Source organism: Oncorhynchus gorbuscha, linkage group LG25 (assembly GCF_021184085.1).
Source record: "Oncorhynchus gorbuscha isolate QuinsamMale2020 ecotype Even-year linkage group LG25, OgorEven_v1.0, whole genome shotgun sequence".
NCBI lineage: Eukaryota > Metazoa > Chordata > Actinopteri > Salmoniformes > Salmonidae > Oncorhynchus > Oncorhynchus gorbuscha.
The window spans coordinates 4,118,877-4,137,370 of NC_060197.1; the positions used below are offsets into that span (position 1 = coordinate 4,118,877).

General features: G+C 42.5%; 1 protein-coding gene across 2 annotated transcripts in view; it reads left to right on the forward strand.

Annotated features, from left to right (window-relative positions):
• The window catches only part of LOC124014454 (pleiotrophin-like), a 106,601-nt gene that overhangs the window by 87,619 nt on the left and 488 nt on the right, over positions 1–18,494 (forward strand). For both annotated transcript variants that reach the window (XM_046329444.1, XM_046329443.1), the window contains exons 2-5: positions 3,217–3,311; positions 3,631–3,804; positions 6,216–6,377; positions 16,507–18,494. The exon at positions 16,507–18,494 is cut by the window's right edge and continues 488 nt beyond it. In XM_046329444.1, the coding sequence (XP_046185400.1) occupies positions 3,218–3,311; positions 3,631–3,804; positions 6,216–6,377; positions 16,507–16,562 (486 nt within the window). In that variant the 5' untranslated portion in view covers position 3,217 and the 3' untranslated portion in view covers positions 16,563–18,494. The remainder of the gene's footprint in view (positions 1–3,216; positions 3,312–3,630; positions 3,805–6,215; positions 6,378–16,506) is intronic.

The window sequence follows — 18,494 nt, forward strand, 5'->3', positions numbered from 1 at the left end:
ATTTATTCACATGACTTTACTTTAATAAAATATTTAAATTGTTGTGTATATTACATTTGTTTTATTTGATTACTTTCTTAATTCATTCCAAGTCATCATTTAATCTCTATAGAGCTATGCTATAGACAGCCTATGCTGTCTGACAAAAATCACAATTTTGTAGTTCTTCAAAGTAAGTAACGCATGCTTCTATGACTGCTGAATACCAACTATCAATTATTTTGATCATGTATTTTCAGGTAGACATACCTGGTAAAGCAGCAGCGGATCTCTACATCCCCTCACGATACCGCATTCTTGTCTCCTCTGTAGCAGGCGTAAAGAAACATACATAGTTTCATACTGTACTGTCTTTGGAAACACAGACCGGACGGACAATTACATTAAGGTCATTGTAGTTAATTACCATGCTTTATGCACTAAACTATGTAGAATATTGGCCTGCTGGAAACTACAACTCCCTATCACACAGTTCAGGCTGGATCTGATTAATCTATAGATATACTGTGCAATTTGACTATTGAGCTCACAGAAGAAAACTGAATGACATAGAACTGATGTGGTTAATCGCTCAGCACTAACCAGCAGCAAGCAAGCAGGCAAGCAGGCAAGCAGGCAAGCAGGCAAGCCAACCTGTTACCTGGATGTCTAGTCTAACAAGCAAAGAAATTATAAGCTTCTTGTAGCAATACATATTACCTAGAATGCACCACAAACCCTACCAATTACCTAATTGACAATTGACAAAGGTACAAACACATTGAGGCAATATATTCCACATGATAAATATCCCCACATCAATAACAGTCAATAAATGTGCTTTTCATAATAAAGAGGTGTTAATCGATGTCTGGACATACAGAATCAGGCAAGACTTTTGTTTATGTGACAGAGGACATTGGACAAAAGTACAGAGTACATTCACTCAATAAAATTGTATTTTTCAAATAATCTTTCTCAAAAACGTTTGTATATTGTCCCATACAATAATCTGTACTCTTATTTTACGGTAAGAAAAAATATATCTATGAAAAAGTATAATTTTGCCAACCCAACTGGAGGTTCACATCCCCAACTGAATTCCACTGTCATATGGTGACTTGTGTCTGGTTGTGATATGAGAAGATATACATTTGAAATGATCTATGGGTGGTGGGAGGGATAGTGGGAAAAGAAATCGTCACTTTATTCCCAAATACAAGTTAAATATCATACGATAACCCGGGTATGGTTCAGTATGCATGGTGTGTACAGTATCTGAGAACTCAGGTATTATCGATCGACTCTGTAGTAGTAGGGCGGTAGGTAAGCATAGCAGATACAGCATTGGGCCAGTAACCAAACGGTTACTGGTTTGAATACCCGAGCCAACAAGGTGAACAAAATCTATATTGAGCAAGGCACTTAAGCCTAATTTGATCCAGGGGCACTGTACTAGTAAGGCTGACCCTGTAAAACAGCACATTTCCCTGCACCTATTTGGTCTATGTGACAATAAAAACATCTTTATTTTTTACAATGGAAATCCAGGTTACAATGGAGATGCACATGTGGCATCTAAAAGTCAAGTGTACTGAATCAATCCAATCATTTACATTTACATTTAAGTCATTTAGCAGACGCTCTTATCCAGAGCGACTTACAAAATCATCCATTATGGAAAGTGTTGTCATGCTCTGAGAGACAGAAAGGGATTGGGTGTAAACATTTGATGCACAGCACCAGTGAGTGAAAGGAGGAACACTTGATTCCATTGCAATGAGGGAAACCCTGTAGTCTACCCCTCAGCAAACTATTCTGTCTGAACATACTGTACTGAACGCTGCAGGAGGTTGATATCCCTCTTTAACCTGTAGCCCTCCTCAACTACACCTGGACCTGGACTGGAACTCATCTGCAGACTGCTTATTAATCATTAAGGGGAAAGACTTCTCCTTTGAGAAGTCACAATGCCGTAGCTTCCAAACTCCTGGTTGCAAACCAGAAGTACGATTGGGGAATTTCTCAGAAAACTCTTTACACTTTGCAGGTTGTCTATTTTTTGAAACGATCAAAGGTGTTGGACCAACAAGATTTTTCTTGGAATAGAGAGAAGAATGGACCATTGGCTGAACAGTTTGACTGACACCAAACTGCTTCTGGCAAGAAAACAGTCTGTCTAAAGGGGTTCTCAAATCAAATCAAATGTTATTCTGCCTCTGAGTTAAAGTGGGTATGCTGTATGCTTCCACTGTTGAGGGTTCAAGCCCTGTACTGTAAGGGTTCAGATGAGTTCAACTCAGAGTAGACTCATTATATATAGATGCACGGAGAGCAGAAGTGAATTCAACCAGTGAACACTCTATTAATAATGACTAATAATAAAAGAAAAGAAAGAGTTTGAATGCCTTCTTTTTAAATTGATTATCACCTTGCCTACATGGCTAATAGACGTGGGGTGCATCAACTTCTGCAAAGTCTCAAACTGGAGAGGACTAAAAATACAGGGCCAAGTGCGCCAGGGGGTTGGTAAGAGCCATGTCATCTCATGATTAATTAAAATTGACAAATGTAAATGATTTCCCAGCCAGGCTGTACCTTTTGCAGTAATTTGGGCACAGTGGAGCATTTTGGCATCCAAGACGCTCAGTAATTGTTTAAATCTCACGCTGATTCCCCTTCTGTGGGATTTAGGGTATCTCCAAAATAAACAGGGGGAAAGTGAAAGAAGGAATGAATGAGAAACGGGGATGGTGCGCTAATTCCATCACCCAGAGTTCCCGAGCACAGCAGCACCCGCGATTAGAATGGTGCTTCTCTTTATTGGGCCGCTGGGAGGCCGGAGAGCGCCTGGAGGGGAAACAATTAGTCTATTCATAAAGAACATGCAAAAAAAGGTTTATTTCTATTCCCAAATCGTCTGTATCATTGTCTGACAGCCGATAATTTCCCCATGTCATCATACACGTCTGTAGACACGAGCACAGTGCAGCACACAGCAGGCCATTGTAGCAGATAACAACCATTTATTCCACAAATAGCCTGAGCTTGCCTTCACCTGTAACTGTGAACCATACATGTAAGTAGGGGCATGCTGTGGTTCTTTGTCAAGTCTGCCCCTTCGTCTGAAGAAATGAGAGGGTGGTGAAGGGGAGGCCTTCAATGGAATGTCTCCCACAGAGTTACATTGGTTGCTGTACTTGTTATTCCTCAGTGCCTGTTCTCCCTCTCTCCTAGCATGTCAGGACAGCAGCAGTGGACGCTTCTGGTCGTCATGGCCCTCCTGGTCCTCACAGTGACAGCAGGCGAGGGGGGGATAGCTGAGAAACAAGGTGAGAAACACCGGCAGATTGGTAGCAGTCAGACAGTTGATATGTGGATGGAGGGGGATCTCCTATTACAGTACCTGCTACAAGGTATGAATGGTAATTTGATGTAAAGCTCAAATCAGGTCAGATTTGTGCATAAATACAGGGGGGTGGCTCACTGCAGACTCACAATGACAGACGCACATCTCGGTGCTTTATATATTTGAATACTTTGACCTTTCACAGTGGTAGTGTAGCTCTAGCCTGGCCTAATTACAGCCCACATAATTGTGTTCCAGACATAACTGCAGTATAAGGTTGGTGTGTGTGTGCGATCCTGCAGGGAAGAAGGAGCGTAAGTCAGACTGTGGGGAGTGGCAGTGGAGTGTGTGCGTGGCCAACGAGGGTGACTGCGGCCTGGGCACCAGGGAGGGCACACGCACTGGCACCGACTGCAAGCAGACCATCAAGACCCAGCGCTGCAAGATCCCCTGTAACTGGAAGAAGCAGTTTGGAGGTGTGTGAGTGTGGTCATGGGGAGCGGACTCACATTTACAATTCAGCACGAACATGACTGGTCTAGGGATTTTATGTATTTTTGTTTTGGTAATATTTTTTGTTGTGTATCCATGTCCATTAAAGGGGAAAACATGCTGCTACTCAATGGAGTAGGATATTCAGTTGGGTTTTCAATTCAGTCTTCATGAATGGACATTCCCAGGGAATGATTGCCTGGTTCAGAAAATTACAGCCTGGGTATATACAGCAGAGATGTGAGTCCAAACAGAGCTACCTGCCACTTTCCCTACTAGCTTCCTCCTGATTCAGCTCACACCCAGGCTTGAACCCAAAATCTCTGCTTTGCTAGCACACGTGACTGCCCACCTGAAGCATCTTACCAGGCAGCGCCACATGAAAAGCTAACAAGTGGGGACACTTCAGGCTGAGGAGTAAGGTTCACACATGCCCATATGCTACACGTGTTCACTGCCAAATTATAGGTACAGAGGCACACGCTTTTAGAGCACTCTGTTTTGAAGATCCCTGTAGAATTCCCAGAACAATGGTCCTGTCAACCCCTCCTCATCCCCCCCCTCCGCTCCCCTCAGCCGAGTGCCCTGGGATTTCAGAGCCAGGTGACAGCGGCCCAAGCTTTTCTCTGAGAGAAATAGGGAAACGAGTGTCACAGCCAAGAGTCCAACAAAAGGACGGGAGAGAGGGATGGAGGGATGACAAACACAAACACGTACACACACACACGAATGAGGACACACATTCTTACACACAAGAACGGGGCATGGCTAACCTTTCCTGGAACAGCCCTGCATCCTTGGGGGAGGGGTTTAAAGAGGACTCTGAATAAATTGTAAAATAAGATCCTTAATGAAATCCAGTCTGTAGACTGCTTAAATGTTTTCTTTCCATAAAGAGAATAAAATATCAAGTGAAAGAGTGGAGGCCCCCTTTGAAAGGCAGAGAACGTCAGACAGTCTATGTATGGGAAAGACAGATGGAATCTTCAGAGTGGAGAAACTGGGCAAAATGGAGCATAAAGGAGACAATCTGGTCTCGGCAGGAAAGCCATACATTGGCTAATAACACGGTGCACCAGTTGGTGGTTGATAAAGAAAGTCCTGGGGCTGAGAATAGTTAGAATGTAATTATTTTTGCAAATATTACCGGTTCTGGTGTTTTTGAGTAGAAGATCAGATTATTTAACGGATAAAACTAAAATAAATCAGACATTTTATGAAAAAATCCCCTTTCCAGTAAAAGAAAGGATGTTCCACAACAGCAGCTCTCTGAGCTTGAGGGTCCAGGTCTTAATTGCTGATTCTAGGCCGAAAAATGTAATTACATTTCATTTTCTACTTGATCAGTTGTATTCAACCTATGGGATGTCTTCTGGGTGCTACAATCACCATAATACAAGCAGCCTGGACTTACGGGAAGACGTAGCATAGTAAATACCAATCTGGGACAGTCAAATTAGTATTATATGGTATGTATTCATTTGTGGAAGTTCATCATCCATTTTGTATTATATGTTACAAATTAAAATTCTTATGATATGTTACCAATTGAAATTCATATAATATAATACAAATCTACAATACTGATATGTTATGAATTCCAATTTGTTGTGAATGTTAGCTAAGTGGCTAAATGGCTAACGCTAACATTAGCTAGGTGGCTAACATTAGCGAGGCTAGGGTTTAGGGTTAGGGTTAAGGATATGGTTAGTAGTTAGGTGAAAGGGTTAAGGTCAGGGTTAGGGGAAGGATTTTCTAACTTGAAGTACAGTGGGGAGAACAAGTATTTGATACACTGCCGATTTTGCATGTTTTCCTATTTACAAAGCATGTAGAGGTCTATATATTTTTTTTATCATAGGCACACTTCAACTGTGAGAGACGGAATCGAAAACAAAATTCCAGAAAATCACATTGTATGATTTTTAAGTAATTCATTTGCATTTTATTGCATGACGTAAGTATTTGATACATCAGAAAAGCAGAACTTAATATTTAATAACATAATTGCAAAAGGGTTTTCTAGTGATCAATTAGCCTTTTAAAATGATAAACTTGGATTATTTAACACAACGTGCCATTGGAACACAAGAGTGATGGTTGCTGATAATGGGCCTCTGTACGCAAATGTAGATATTCCACAAAAAATCTGCTGTTTCCAACTGCAATAGTCCTTTACAACATTAACAATGTCTACGCTGTATTTCGGATCAATTTGATGTTATTTTAATGGACAAAAAATGTGCTTTTCTTTCAAAAACAAGGACATTTCTAATTGACCCCGAACTTTTGAACGGCAGTGTTTATACAGTAGGTATGTCTGTGGCTGTAACAATCCTGTAAAATGTGTGTTTTATATTGAACATGTATCTCTGTTGTAACCATGTCTCTGTAGGTGAATGCAAGTTTGACTTCCAGGCCTGGGGAGAGTGTGACTTGGTGACAGGGAAGAAGAACCGGACTGGGGTGCTGAAACGCGCTCTCATGGATGCCACTTGTCCTAACACAGTGAGCGCCACCAAGCCCTGCGGCAAGATCCCCAAGACCAAGCTGCAAGGTAGGCTGAGGGAGAGTGTGGGAGAGCTTACCAGCAAAGCCATAGATTTACATATATGGTACATATATGTCTTTACCAGTTGTGTATATCCTGAGGGGTTTGAATGGTAAGATAAACCACTGCAAAGGGAACACATGTTTGGTGAATGTTTAACTTACAATACCAGGAAATAGTGTAGGTACCAGTCAATATATTACTAGTCTAAAAATGTATACAGTACCAGTCACAAGTTTGGACACACCTACTCATTCAAGGGGTTTTCTTTATTTTTTACATGTTCTATATTGTACAATAATAGTGAAAACATCAGCACTATGAAATAACACATATGGAATCATGTAGTAACCATAAAAAGTGTTAAACAAATAAAAATATATGATATATTTTAGATTCTTCAAAGTAGCCAGCCTTTGCCTTGATGACAGCTTTGCACACTCTTGGCATTCTCTCAGCCAGCTTTACTTGGAATGCTTTTCCAACAGTCTTGAAGCAGTTCCCACATATGCTAAGCACTGGCTTCTTTTCCTTCACTCTGCGGTCCAACTCATCCCAAACCATCTCAATTGAGTTGAGGTCGGGTGATTGTGGAGGCCAGGTCATCTGACGCAGCACTCCATCACTCTCCTTATTGGTCTAATAGCCCTTACACAGCCTGGAGGTGTTATTTTACAATGATGGCCTACCGCGGCCAAACCCTCCCCTAACCTGGATAACTCTGAGCTCCGCCCTATGGGACTCCCGATCACGGCCGGATGTGATACAGCCCGGGATCAAACCAGTGTATGTAGTGACGCCTCTTGCACTGAGATGCAGTACATTAGACTCTGTGCCACTCGGGAGCCCCTATCCTCTGCAGCCGAGGTAACTCTGGGTCTTCCTTTCCTATTGCGACCCTCATGAGAGCCAGTTTTATCATAGCGCTTGATGGTTTTTATGTCTGCACTTGAAGAAACTTTCAAAGTTCTTGTAAGTTCCTTATTGACTGACCTTGAAGTAATGATGGACTGTCATTTTTCTTTGCTTATTTGAGCTGTTCTTGCCATAATATGGACTTGGTCTTTTACCAAATAGTGCTATCTTCTGTATACCACCCCTACCTTGTCACAACCCAACAGATTGGCTCAAATGCATTAAGAAGGAAACAAATTCAGCAAATTAACTTTTTACAAGGCACACCTGTTAATTGAAATGCATTCCAGGTGACTACTGGTTGAGAGAATGCAAAGCTGTCATCAAGGCAAAGGGTGGCTACTTTGAAGAATCTCAAATCTAAAATATATTTTGATTTGTTTAACACTTTTTTGGTTATTACATGATTCCATATGCGTTATTTCATCGTTTTGATGTCTTCGCTATTATTCTACAATGTAGAATATATTCAAAATAAAGAAAAACCCTTGAATGAGTAGGCGTGTCCAAACTTTTGACTGGTACTGTACACGGTTGGTAGAGGACAAAACACAAAGTTAAAGGATCCATTTTAAACACAATAGTCAATACATTGGAGAGTGAATCTCCATAAATGTGCGGAAGCGCTGGAAGATGATATTACGTTTGGTTTATTACACCATCAGAAAAGGACAATTTTCACCTGCTCTTTTTATGCTTCATATTTAAAGCACGTTGCCACTTTCAGTCAACTTTTTTCCTCCTTTAACCTTGCTAACATATATTTATTAGCATATTATTTGGCAGTACTTTCACAGCTCACACTGATGACATCCTGCTCTGCTGAAGACTCCACATCCTCTGAATGATTCATTCTGCGATAGCGCTGGACTTGTCAGAGATTCATGTTTAATCCAGCTCCACTATGGTGGAATTAGCCCCTTCACTGAGCCTAAAAAGTTCAGTCGGAGTAAGTCTTCAACTCGGGTGAACTAAGGTAAATACAAGTATTGAGCAGTACAAGTATGAAAATGTAATGCTGCATTCTCTCAGTAACTGCCAGTAGACGTCTAGACTCACCCATTTAAAGAAGACAATATGAGAAGTCAAGAAACATCGACTTTTCTCTTTCAATTATGGAAAGCAGTGAGACTGAGATGGTCACCGAACATGACATAGAGGATTGCAGATTGTGGTTTTAGTTGGCAATTCGCCCAACAGACATGATAGATTTCTAATGTATTTCGTTTTGGTTAATTTCACCTGTCTGATACAATGAACTAGATGAGTGTCTTAATAGAATGAAAGTGCATATTCAATATTTAGGTCAGTCACAGTTAGCCCTGTTTGTCTAACGACTTCATTCAATGCGCTGATGAACATTGGCAGTCATCATTCATCAAACCGTGTTTAAGATAACACATTTGCCATTCAGTTTGTTACAGTGAGGGAAAAAAGTATTTGATCCCCTGCTGATTTTGTATGTTTGCCCACTGACAAAGAAATGATCAGTCTATAATTGTAATGGTAGGTTTATTTGAACAGTGAGAGACAGAATAACAACCAAACATTCAGAAAAACGCATGTCAAAAATGTTAGAAATTGATTTGCATTTTAATGAGGGAAATAAGTATTTGACCCCTCTGCAAAACATGACTTAGTACTTGGTGGCAAAACCCTTGTTGGCAATCACAGAGGTCAGACGTTTCTTGTACTTGGCCACCAGGTTTGCACACATCTCAGGAGGGATGTAGTCCCACTCCTCTTTGCAGATCTTCTCCAAGTGATTAAGGTTTCGAGGCTGAGGTTTAGCAACTCAAACCTTCAGCTCCCTCCACAGATTTTCTATGGGATTAAGGTCTGGAGGCTGGCTAGGCTACTCCAGGACCTTAATGTGCTTCTTATTGAGCCACTCCTTTGTTGCCTTGGCCGTGTGTTTTGGGTCATTGTCATGCTGGAATACCCATCCACGACCCATTTTCAATGCCCTGGCTGAGGGAAGGAGGTTCTCACCCAAGATTTGACGGTACATGGCCCCGTCCATCGTCCCTTTGATGCGGTGAAGTTGTCCTGTCCCCTTAGCAGAAAAACACCCCCAAAGCATAATGTTTCCACCTCTATGTTTGACGGTGGGGATGATGTTCTTGGGGTCATAGGCAGCATCCTCCTCCTCCAAACACGGCGAGTTGAGTTGATGCCAAAGAGCTCTGTTCTGGGCTGATTCCTCACCGTCCTCATGATCATTGCAACTCCAGGAGGTGAGATCTTGCATGGAGCCCCAGGCCGAGGGAGATTGACAGTTCTTTTGTGTTTCTTCCATTTGCGAATAACCAACTGTTGTCACCTTCTCACCAAGCTGCTTGGCGATGGTCTTGTAGCCCATTCCAGCTTTGTGTAGGTCTACAATCTTGTCCCTGACATCCTTGGAGAGCTCTTTGGTCTTGGCCATGGTGGAGAGTTTGGAATCTGATTGATTGATTGCTTCTGTGGACAGGTGTCTTTTATACAGGTAACAAACCTAGATTAGAAGCACTCCCTTTAAGAGTGTGCGCCTAATCTCAGCTCGTTACCTGGATAAAAGACACCTGGGAGCCAAAAATATTTCTGATTGAGAGGGGGTCAAATACTTAATTCCCTCATTAAAAAGCAAATAAATGTATAACATTTTTGACATGCGTTTTTCTGAAAGTTTTTGATGTTATTCTGTCTCTCACTGTTCAAATAAACCTACTATTAAAATTATAGACTGATCATTTCTTTGTCAGTGGGCAAATGTACAAAATCAGCAGGGGATCAAATACTTTTCCCCCTCACTGTATAAGATGTATACCTCATGTCCAAACTTTACAAAATGTTCCGAAAGTAAATAAGATGAATGCTTTAGTTCAATGCTCCATCATTCATACAATGACAGAATATTACCAACACATAGAGGCCAACACACAGATTTCCATATATTTTCCCCACATAAAGGCTTTATTAACAACTCCCACTTGTCCGTTATTTAGCTGATGACTCCCACTGTTAAAACCAATCAAGTGAGAGCAGAAGTCGTTAAAAATAGAACGAATGCTGCATGATGTTGCCAGTAAAGGACTCATGGGGCTAGTGTGTACATTATGTCCAATCTGACTGCGTTTTGAGAAGTAGGCTACTGTGGTGATATGTTGAGAGTGTGAAACTGGAATCAGGGGAGATTTGGCAGCAGCCCTGACAGTAATCTGCTGTATGAGAGGGTGTGCCAGAACAGAACAGACTCTCCAGGAGCGACTGGACCAGAGCCTCATTGTGTTTCAGGCAGGCGGCTAATGGTTAAGACAGTTTTCCTGGTCGAGGACAGAGAAAAACACGCAATCCTGTCAATCTGATTGGGATTTTGGGTTCAATTCAAGTTCCCCTCGCATCCTAATAACCTGGGAGTTGGGGAAATCAAAAGGGTTAAAAGCTGGTAAAACAAATCTCACTGTGACGGAAAAAAACATGTCAGATTGACAGTGGAGTGGAACCCCTGGCTTGGGTAATGGTTTTTGGAAAAACTACAATATCGTTCACATAAGCCGAGCAAAGCCTTTTTAGGATGTCACATGTAAGGAGTCTGATCCAAATGAAAATCATATTTGTGTTGGTGTATTTCTTCGGTGTACATGTATTTCAGTGACAGAAATAGCAAGGTGACACACAGAAATAACATTACTTCTGCAGTGATGAACATTTAATGGTAATTTCTATACAGTGTGTGTGTGTGCGTGCGTGCGCGCAAGCACATGTACAGGATTGTATAGCACTGTACCTGTATGAATGATCATATACTCCCAAATGAATCCTGTGTGATGGAGGCCAGTCCTGTTTTAAGTCGGGCCTACTTCCCTGGGGAGGGTGAGAACCACAGTATGAAAGGAGGAGGGAGGGACGACGGTGTAGAAGAAAGATGGAGAGAGTTGAAAAGAAAGACCTGCTATCTGAGAGTATGATTTCCCATGTCTGCCATTTGACAGATAAGCCCTGGTAAGCTAAGGGGTTACTGGAAAACAGAGAGGCTGACGATGTTTGTGTGTGCGTGTGCGTGTGTGTATGCGTTTGCCTCTGTGTGTGTGTGTTGGAAGGGGATTCCAGGCCAAGCAGAGTCACAGAGGAGGGATCAGAGGACTTGTAATGAACCCCAACTACAGAGCGAGGGACTATCCTACTTCCGGCTGGGGCCACCATATCCACCCAGTCATATTTACAATTCTAAACAAGCCACCTTGTCTGCTGCTGCCAGGAGCAATGGAGAAAACATCTGTCATGCCCATAGTCTTGAGGAGACAATGCTGCGAGGCAGCGAGGGAGCGATCTGAGATTCAGTGTCAGCTTCTCCCTTGTCTAACCTCAGGTAGAGACGGGCCCCACGGAATGAAATGGAAAGGCCGGAAAACAGAGAGTGACCGAAATGAAGCAGAAATGAAACGTTATGAATACCTGTCGAATTCTCCTATTCTCCTCCCTCCTTAGCCAGAAGAATGAGCAGGGGAGCCACAGTGGGGAGCAGAAAATGTCAGAGATGATTTAGGGGGAAACAAAAGGCTTTATAGAGATGAAAACCCTGTGGCTGCCGTCGAGGAGTTCTTTTGGGGCCGGCGATGGTTTATCATTCCCCTGAGAAGGGCTGTGTCGTTGTGTCTCTGTGTACGAGACAGCCCATTCAGACACTGAATTCAGTTTTATTGCACTCAGCCTGTTTCATGGAATCCCGGTTCAAAACATAATCTCTCAGAGCCACTCTGATTATTATGAGTCTGTGTCAAAAGTGCGGTGGCAGAAATGAGTACACAGTAATGTGCCTATGCAGCAGAAAGCACTCCGGCATGGTGAGAGCTGCAATCTCACAGACGGGGCTCGCAGAGGGAATGTGATTCTCTCTGTCTCCCTAGGGAGCCAAATGTGATGACAAAGGCAAAGGCAAAAACACAGTTAAACAAATTAAAACTGGCCAAACAAATGGAGCGAGGAGCAATTTTCTGTGTTTTTGTATGAAAACCCACATCCCAATCTCCAAACTCACAGAACTCTCTCGGCTTGTCCACAATATGCACTGCAGAGGAGGGGCCGTGACAATTGCAATACATGTGCTTATGAGAAATGTATAGATCAGATAGCAGGTCCCTGGGGCATTGATGTCAGCATTATATTTTAGGAGGATTCGAGTGACAAACATTATGCATTTTGGTAGCACAGGCAACATCTGGTAGGTTATCACCAATCAGTTAGACACTTGCGATTCATGAGTCATCTCTAGGTCTGTACATTGGCCTGATGCATATCGACCCTTACAACGGGTTCATTTATACCCACTTATTAATGATTAGGCAATTCTATACAAGCAAGGAATCATTACTTCTGTATTTACCGATGGATTGCATTGTTTGTTTATCAGGGATGAACGATTAGCATCGGGATGTTTTACAATACTTTATATGCTGATTATCATCACATTCTTCACATTAATGCTCCACTGCTGATCGGATGTTTATGACTTGGCTTGGTACTGTATATGACTTGGCTTGGTACTGTATATGACTTGGCTTGGTACAGTATATGACTTGGCTTGGTACAGTATATGACTTGGCTTGGTACTGTATATGACTTGGCTTGGTATAGTATATGACTTGGCTTGGTACTGTATATGACTTGGCTTGGTACTGTATATGACTTGGCTTGGTACAGTATATGACTTGGCTTGGTACTGTATATGACTTGGCTTGGTACAGTACATGACTTGGCTTGGTACTGTATATGACTTGGCTTGGTACAGTATATGACTTGGCTTGGTACTGTATATGACTTGGCTTGGGACAGTATATGACTTGGCTTGGTACTGTATATGACTTGGCTTGGTAGTGTATATGACTTGGCTTGGTACAGTATATGACTTGGCTTGGTACAGTATATGACTTGGCTTGGTACAGTATATGACTTGGCTTGGTACAATATATGACTTGGCTTGGTACAGTATATGACTTGGCTTGGTATTGTATATGACTTGGCTTGGTACAGTACATGACTTGGCTTGGTACTGTATATGACTTGGCTTGGTACAGTATATGACTTGGCTTGGTACAGTATATGACTTGGCTTGGTATTGTATATGACTTGGCTTGGTACAGTACATGACTTGGCTTGTTACAGTATATGACTTGGCTTGGTATAGTATATGACTTGGCTTGGTACAGTACATGACTTGGCTTGGTACAGTATATGACTTGGCTTGGTACAGTATATGACTTGGATTGGTACAGTATATGACTTGGCTTGGTACAGTATATGACTTGGCTTGGTATTGTATATGACTTGGCTTGGTATTGTATATGACTTGGCTTGGTACAGTATATGACTTGGCTTGGTACAGTATATGACTTGGCTTGGTACAGTATATGACTTGGCTTGGTACAGTATACGACTTGGCTTGGTACAGTACATGACTTGGCTTGGTATTGTATATGACTTGGCTTGGTACAGTATATGACTTGGCTTGGTACAGTACATGACTTGGCTTGGTACTGTATATGACTTGGCTTGGTACTGTATATGACTTGGCTTGGTACTGTATATGACTTGGCTTGGTACTGTACATGACTTGGCTTGGTACAGTATATGACTTGGCTTGGTACTGTATATGACTTGGCTTGGTACTGTATATGACTTGGCTTGGTACTGTATATGACTTGGCTTGGTACAGTACATGACTTGGCTTGGTACAGTATATGATTTGACTTGGCACTGCATATTGGCTAATGCTGCATTGGTGGTGAATAGATCGATTCATGTGCTGTAAATTTAAATCCAATTTGGATCGTTCTAATATGTTGCAGTGGAGCAGCAACGTACAGTAGTATTGATGGAGTGTTTCAATGTTTTATCTTGAGGATGTTTTTCTCAGATTATCTGGAGAGGGTGGCAAGGCTTTCATCAACAAACTGACGTGGGAGGACCTTAAATTAGTGGCAGGTGGGAACTTGCTTTAGATCAGGTACAAAACAAACAGGTGTTGATTAGCCAGTTGACATCCTCGTCTGTTACCGCCCACCAACAACATCCCACCGTGTAATCTACAATGATAGGAGCTCCTGGGGGAAACAGACTATAGATGAGTCCTGCCTTTTCCTTGTTGTTTACTTTCTCCCTCACGCTCTTCTAAACGCAGACAGACATGCAACCAGGCAGACAGGCAAACAGACTAGCAGACAGACACACAGACAGATAGGCAGGCAGACAGACAGACAAGCAGACAGGAAGACAGATAGATTAGACAAGCAGACAGACAGGAAGGTAGATAGACAAGCAGACGTGCAGACAGATCGACAGATAGACAGATGGATAGATAGATAGCAGAATATATGTATGGAGACTGGGGTATGTTGCTCCTGTTCATCAGACCAGAGACTGGGGTATGTTGCTCCTGTTCATCAGACCAGAGACTGGGGTATGTTGCTCCTGTTCATCAGACCAGAGACTGGGTGTATGTTGCTCCTGTTCATCAGACCAGAGACTGGGGTATGTTGCTCCTGTTCATCAGACCAGAGACTGGGGTATGTTGCTCCTGTTCATCAGACCAGAGACTGGGGTATGTTGCTCCTGTTCATCAGACCAGAGACTGGGGTATGTTGCTCCAGACCAGAGACTGGGGTATGTTGCTACTGTTCATCAGACCAGAGACTGGGGTATGTTGCTCCAGACCAGAGACTGGGGTATGTTGCTCCTGTTCATCAGACCAGAGACTGGGGGTATGTTGCTCCAGACCAGAGACTGGGGTATGTTGCTCCTGTTCATCAGACCAGAGACTGGGGTATGTTGCTCCTGTTCATCAGACCAGAGACTGGGGGTATGTTGCTCCTGTTCATCAGACCAGAGACTGGGGTATGTTGCTCCAGACCAGAGACTGGGTGTATGTTGCTCCTGTTCATCAGACCAGAGACTGGGGGTATGTTGCTCCTGTTCATCAGACCAGAGACTGGGGTATGTTGCTCCTGTTCATCAGACCAGAGACTGGGGTATGTTGCTCCTGTTCATCAGACCAGAGACTGGGGTATGTTGCTCCTGTTCATCAGACCAGAGACTGGGGTATGTTGCTCCTGTTCATCAGACCAGAGACTGGGGGTATGTTGCTCCTGTTCATCAGACCAGAGACTGGGGTATGTTGCTCCTGTTCATCAGACCAGAGACTGGGGTATGTTGCTCCAGACCAGAGACTGGGGTATGTTGCTCCTGTTCATCAGACCAGAGACTGGGGTATGTTGCTCCAGACCAGAGACTGGGGTATGTTGCTCCAGACCAGAGACTGGGGGTATGTTGCTCCTGTTCATCAGACCAGAGACTGGGGTATGTTGCTCCAGACCAGAGACTGGGGTATGTTGCTCCAGACCAGAGACTGGGGGTATGTTGCTCCTGTTCATCAGACCAGAGACTGGGGGTATGTTGCTCCAGACCAGAGACTGGGGTATGTTGCTCCTGTTCATCAGACCAGAGACTGGGTGTATGTTGCTCCTGTTCATCAGACCAGAGACTGGGGTATGTTGCTCCTGTTCATCAGACCAGAGACTGGGGTATGTTGCTCCAGACCAGAGACTGGGGTATGTTGCTCCTGTTCATCAGACCAGAGACTGGGGTATGTTGCTCCTGTTCATCAGACCAGAGACTGGGGGTATGTTGCTCCTGTTCATCAGACCAGAGACTGGGGGTATGTTGCTCCAGACCAGAGACTGGGGTATGTTGCTCCTGTTCATCAGACCAGAGACTGGGTGTATGTTGCTCCTGTTCATCAGACCAGAGACTGGGGTATGTTGCTCCTGTTCATCAGACCAGAGACTGGGGTATGTTGCTCCAGACCAGAGACTGGGGTATGTTGCTCCTGTTCATCAGACCAGAGACTGGGGTATGTTGCTCCTGTTCATCAGACCAGAGACTGGGGTATGTTGCTCCAGACCAGAGACTGGGGTATGTTGCTCCTGTTCATCAGACCAGAGACTGGGGTATGTTGCTCCTGTTCATCAGACCAGAGACTGGGGTATTGACTGTGGTTCCTGTCATGGCTGTCAGGTACTAAAGCCACTCTTGTGGGACGATGATAAAGCACTTTTCATGTTTGTCCACATGCACAGTAAACCTGCAGTCCTCAGGCCAGCGGTAGGATTAACAACACGACTGACTGCAGGGTAAGTGACAGTATGGATGTAGATTCTAACCTGATGCCCACCTGTTCTTGCAGATGCCAAAAAGCCGAAGCGGGATGGGAAGAAGAGGGAGCGCACTCCGATGGACTAGTGGTGCATCATGGGAATCAGCAAATGGAAGTTGATGCTTATACTGCCCTATCTCAGCATGGTTCCTATATGTTTGTCCTGTAGGTTTATAGGGGCCTGTAGCAGCTACACAACAAAGAGTTGGATAGTAGTGATAAAATGTATTTCTTTCCAAATTTCTCATAGGAAAATCTTGTAGGGGATTTCATACTTTGCGTGAATAATACAAATTAAGCATTTCTTACTAAAATGCTTACCTTATAACATTTTTCAAGGTCATTTTTGGAAAGTCGTAATAAATTGGATTTTTGTTCATATTACATAACATCCTTTTTGTTTGAGGTGACAAAACGATTCTCACTCAAATATTTTTTTTTTATTGCATGTCTTGATTTAAAGCAGCTTAAAGTTAAAACCTCATGCCTTTACTGGGGTTTCAAAGGTTATTTTGCTGGTACCCTCAACAGCAAAATTGCTAACAACTTTTCTAACAGTTTTTGAGGGCATACATTAATAAGAAACATAAGTACTCATTGATGTAAAGGAAATTCCTTTTCTAATGTTATCTACAGTGAAAGATGTAAACTTTTGTCAACTTTTGTAAAAATGAGCTAATGTTCTGTACAGCTGTTAGTGTGTAAGAGCTTGTGTCCAGTATTAGTTCTGGTTCTCCTGCTATTATACCTCACTTTGTAGTTCCCCCACTCTCCAGTTGAACTCGGAGTAAAACTGTTATTGTAGTTTACAACTGGAGTTGACCTGTCCTAATTATCGATTACATTAAAAAACAACAACTTTGAAATGATGTCCAAATATGTGTGATGTTTACTCACCTTGATTGAAGTAATTCCATGTTCATATGAAATTATGGAGGCTTAATATGAAAGCTATTTCCAATTCCGACCTAACAAGTGATACATTTCTCCACACCACTATCATTTCAATAATCTGGACACAAAATGCCATGAAACATTTTTCATACATTTTATTTGAATTGATTTAAAAAATGAATACGCCACCATAAATCCACTGAATATGGTTAATATTTTACAGCTTCATAAGTGAGTGAGTGGCCAGTGATATTAACACTCAGCTTCATTGTCCAGAACTATTAAACAATCAACTAATGGCGCAAAGGAAATCATTAACGTCATTACTGTACATTAGGGGTGAGGGAGTATCATATTAGGATAAGGGAGGGTGAGAAGGGAAGGGAACATTCAGATAGCTATTAAACACGTGTAGACTTATGTACATTTCAACTGTACCTCATCCAAATGACATATACTGTATACTATAGAGATATATACAATTCAAATAATACGTTTTAAACAGACAATATATCGACCGTATTAGGAGCCATGAGGCACAGCGGATGAGAGCACAATGATTCGATTTACATACTGACGCAAATGAAAAATTAACACCCTGTATACTAAAACAAAAGGTGCTATCTGGAACCTTAAAGGGTTCTTCGGCTGTCCCCATAGGAGAACCCTTTTAAGAACTATTTGTGGTTCCAAGTAGAACCCTTTTGGTTCCAAGACAGAGCCCTTTTGGGTTTCATGTAGGACCCTTTCCACAGAGGGTTCTACTTGGAACCAAAAAGGGTTCTCCCTGGAACCAAAAAGGGTTCTCCTATGGGGACAGCTGAAGAACCCTTTTGGAAGAGTGTACACTGCTGTATATACATTTTCCACCATATAAGTTTTCATCATTTGTATTCCATTTGTCCATTTGAAGAGATATTTAAATGAAGTCGCACCTACAATGGTTCAAAATGGTTCATTCCCTCAAGACAAGCCTTTGAATATGTTTCAATAACAATTCCCCCAGATATCTGGAAGAGGTCCAGATGTTTCCAATACTACACTGCATGTTGTAGCAGCTGGTCTCACAGTTTCTCCCTACGGTCAGTCTGTGTCCCTTTTCACTCATCACTCATTTACAAGTT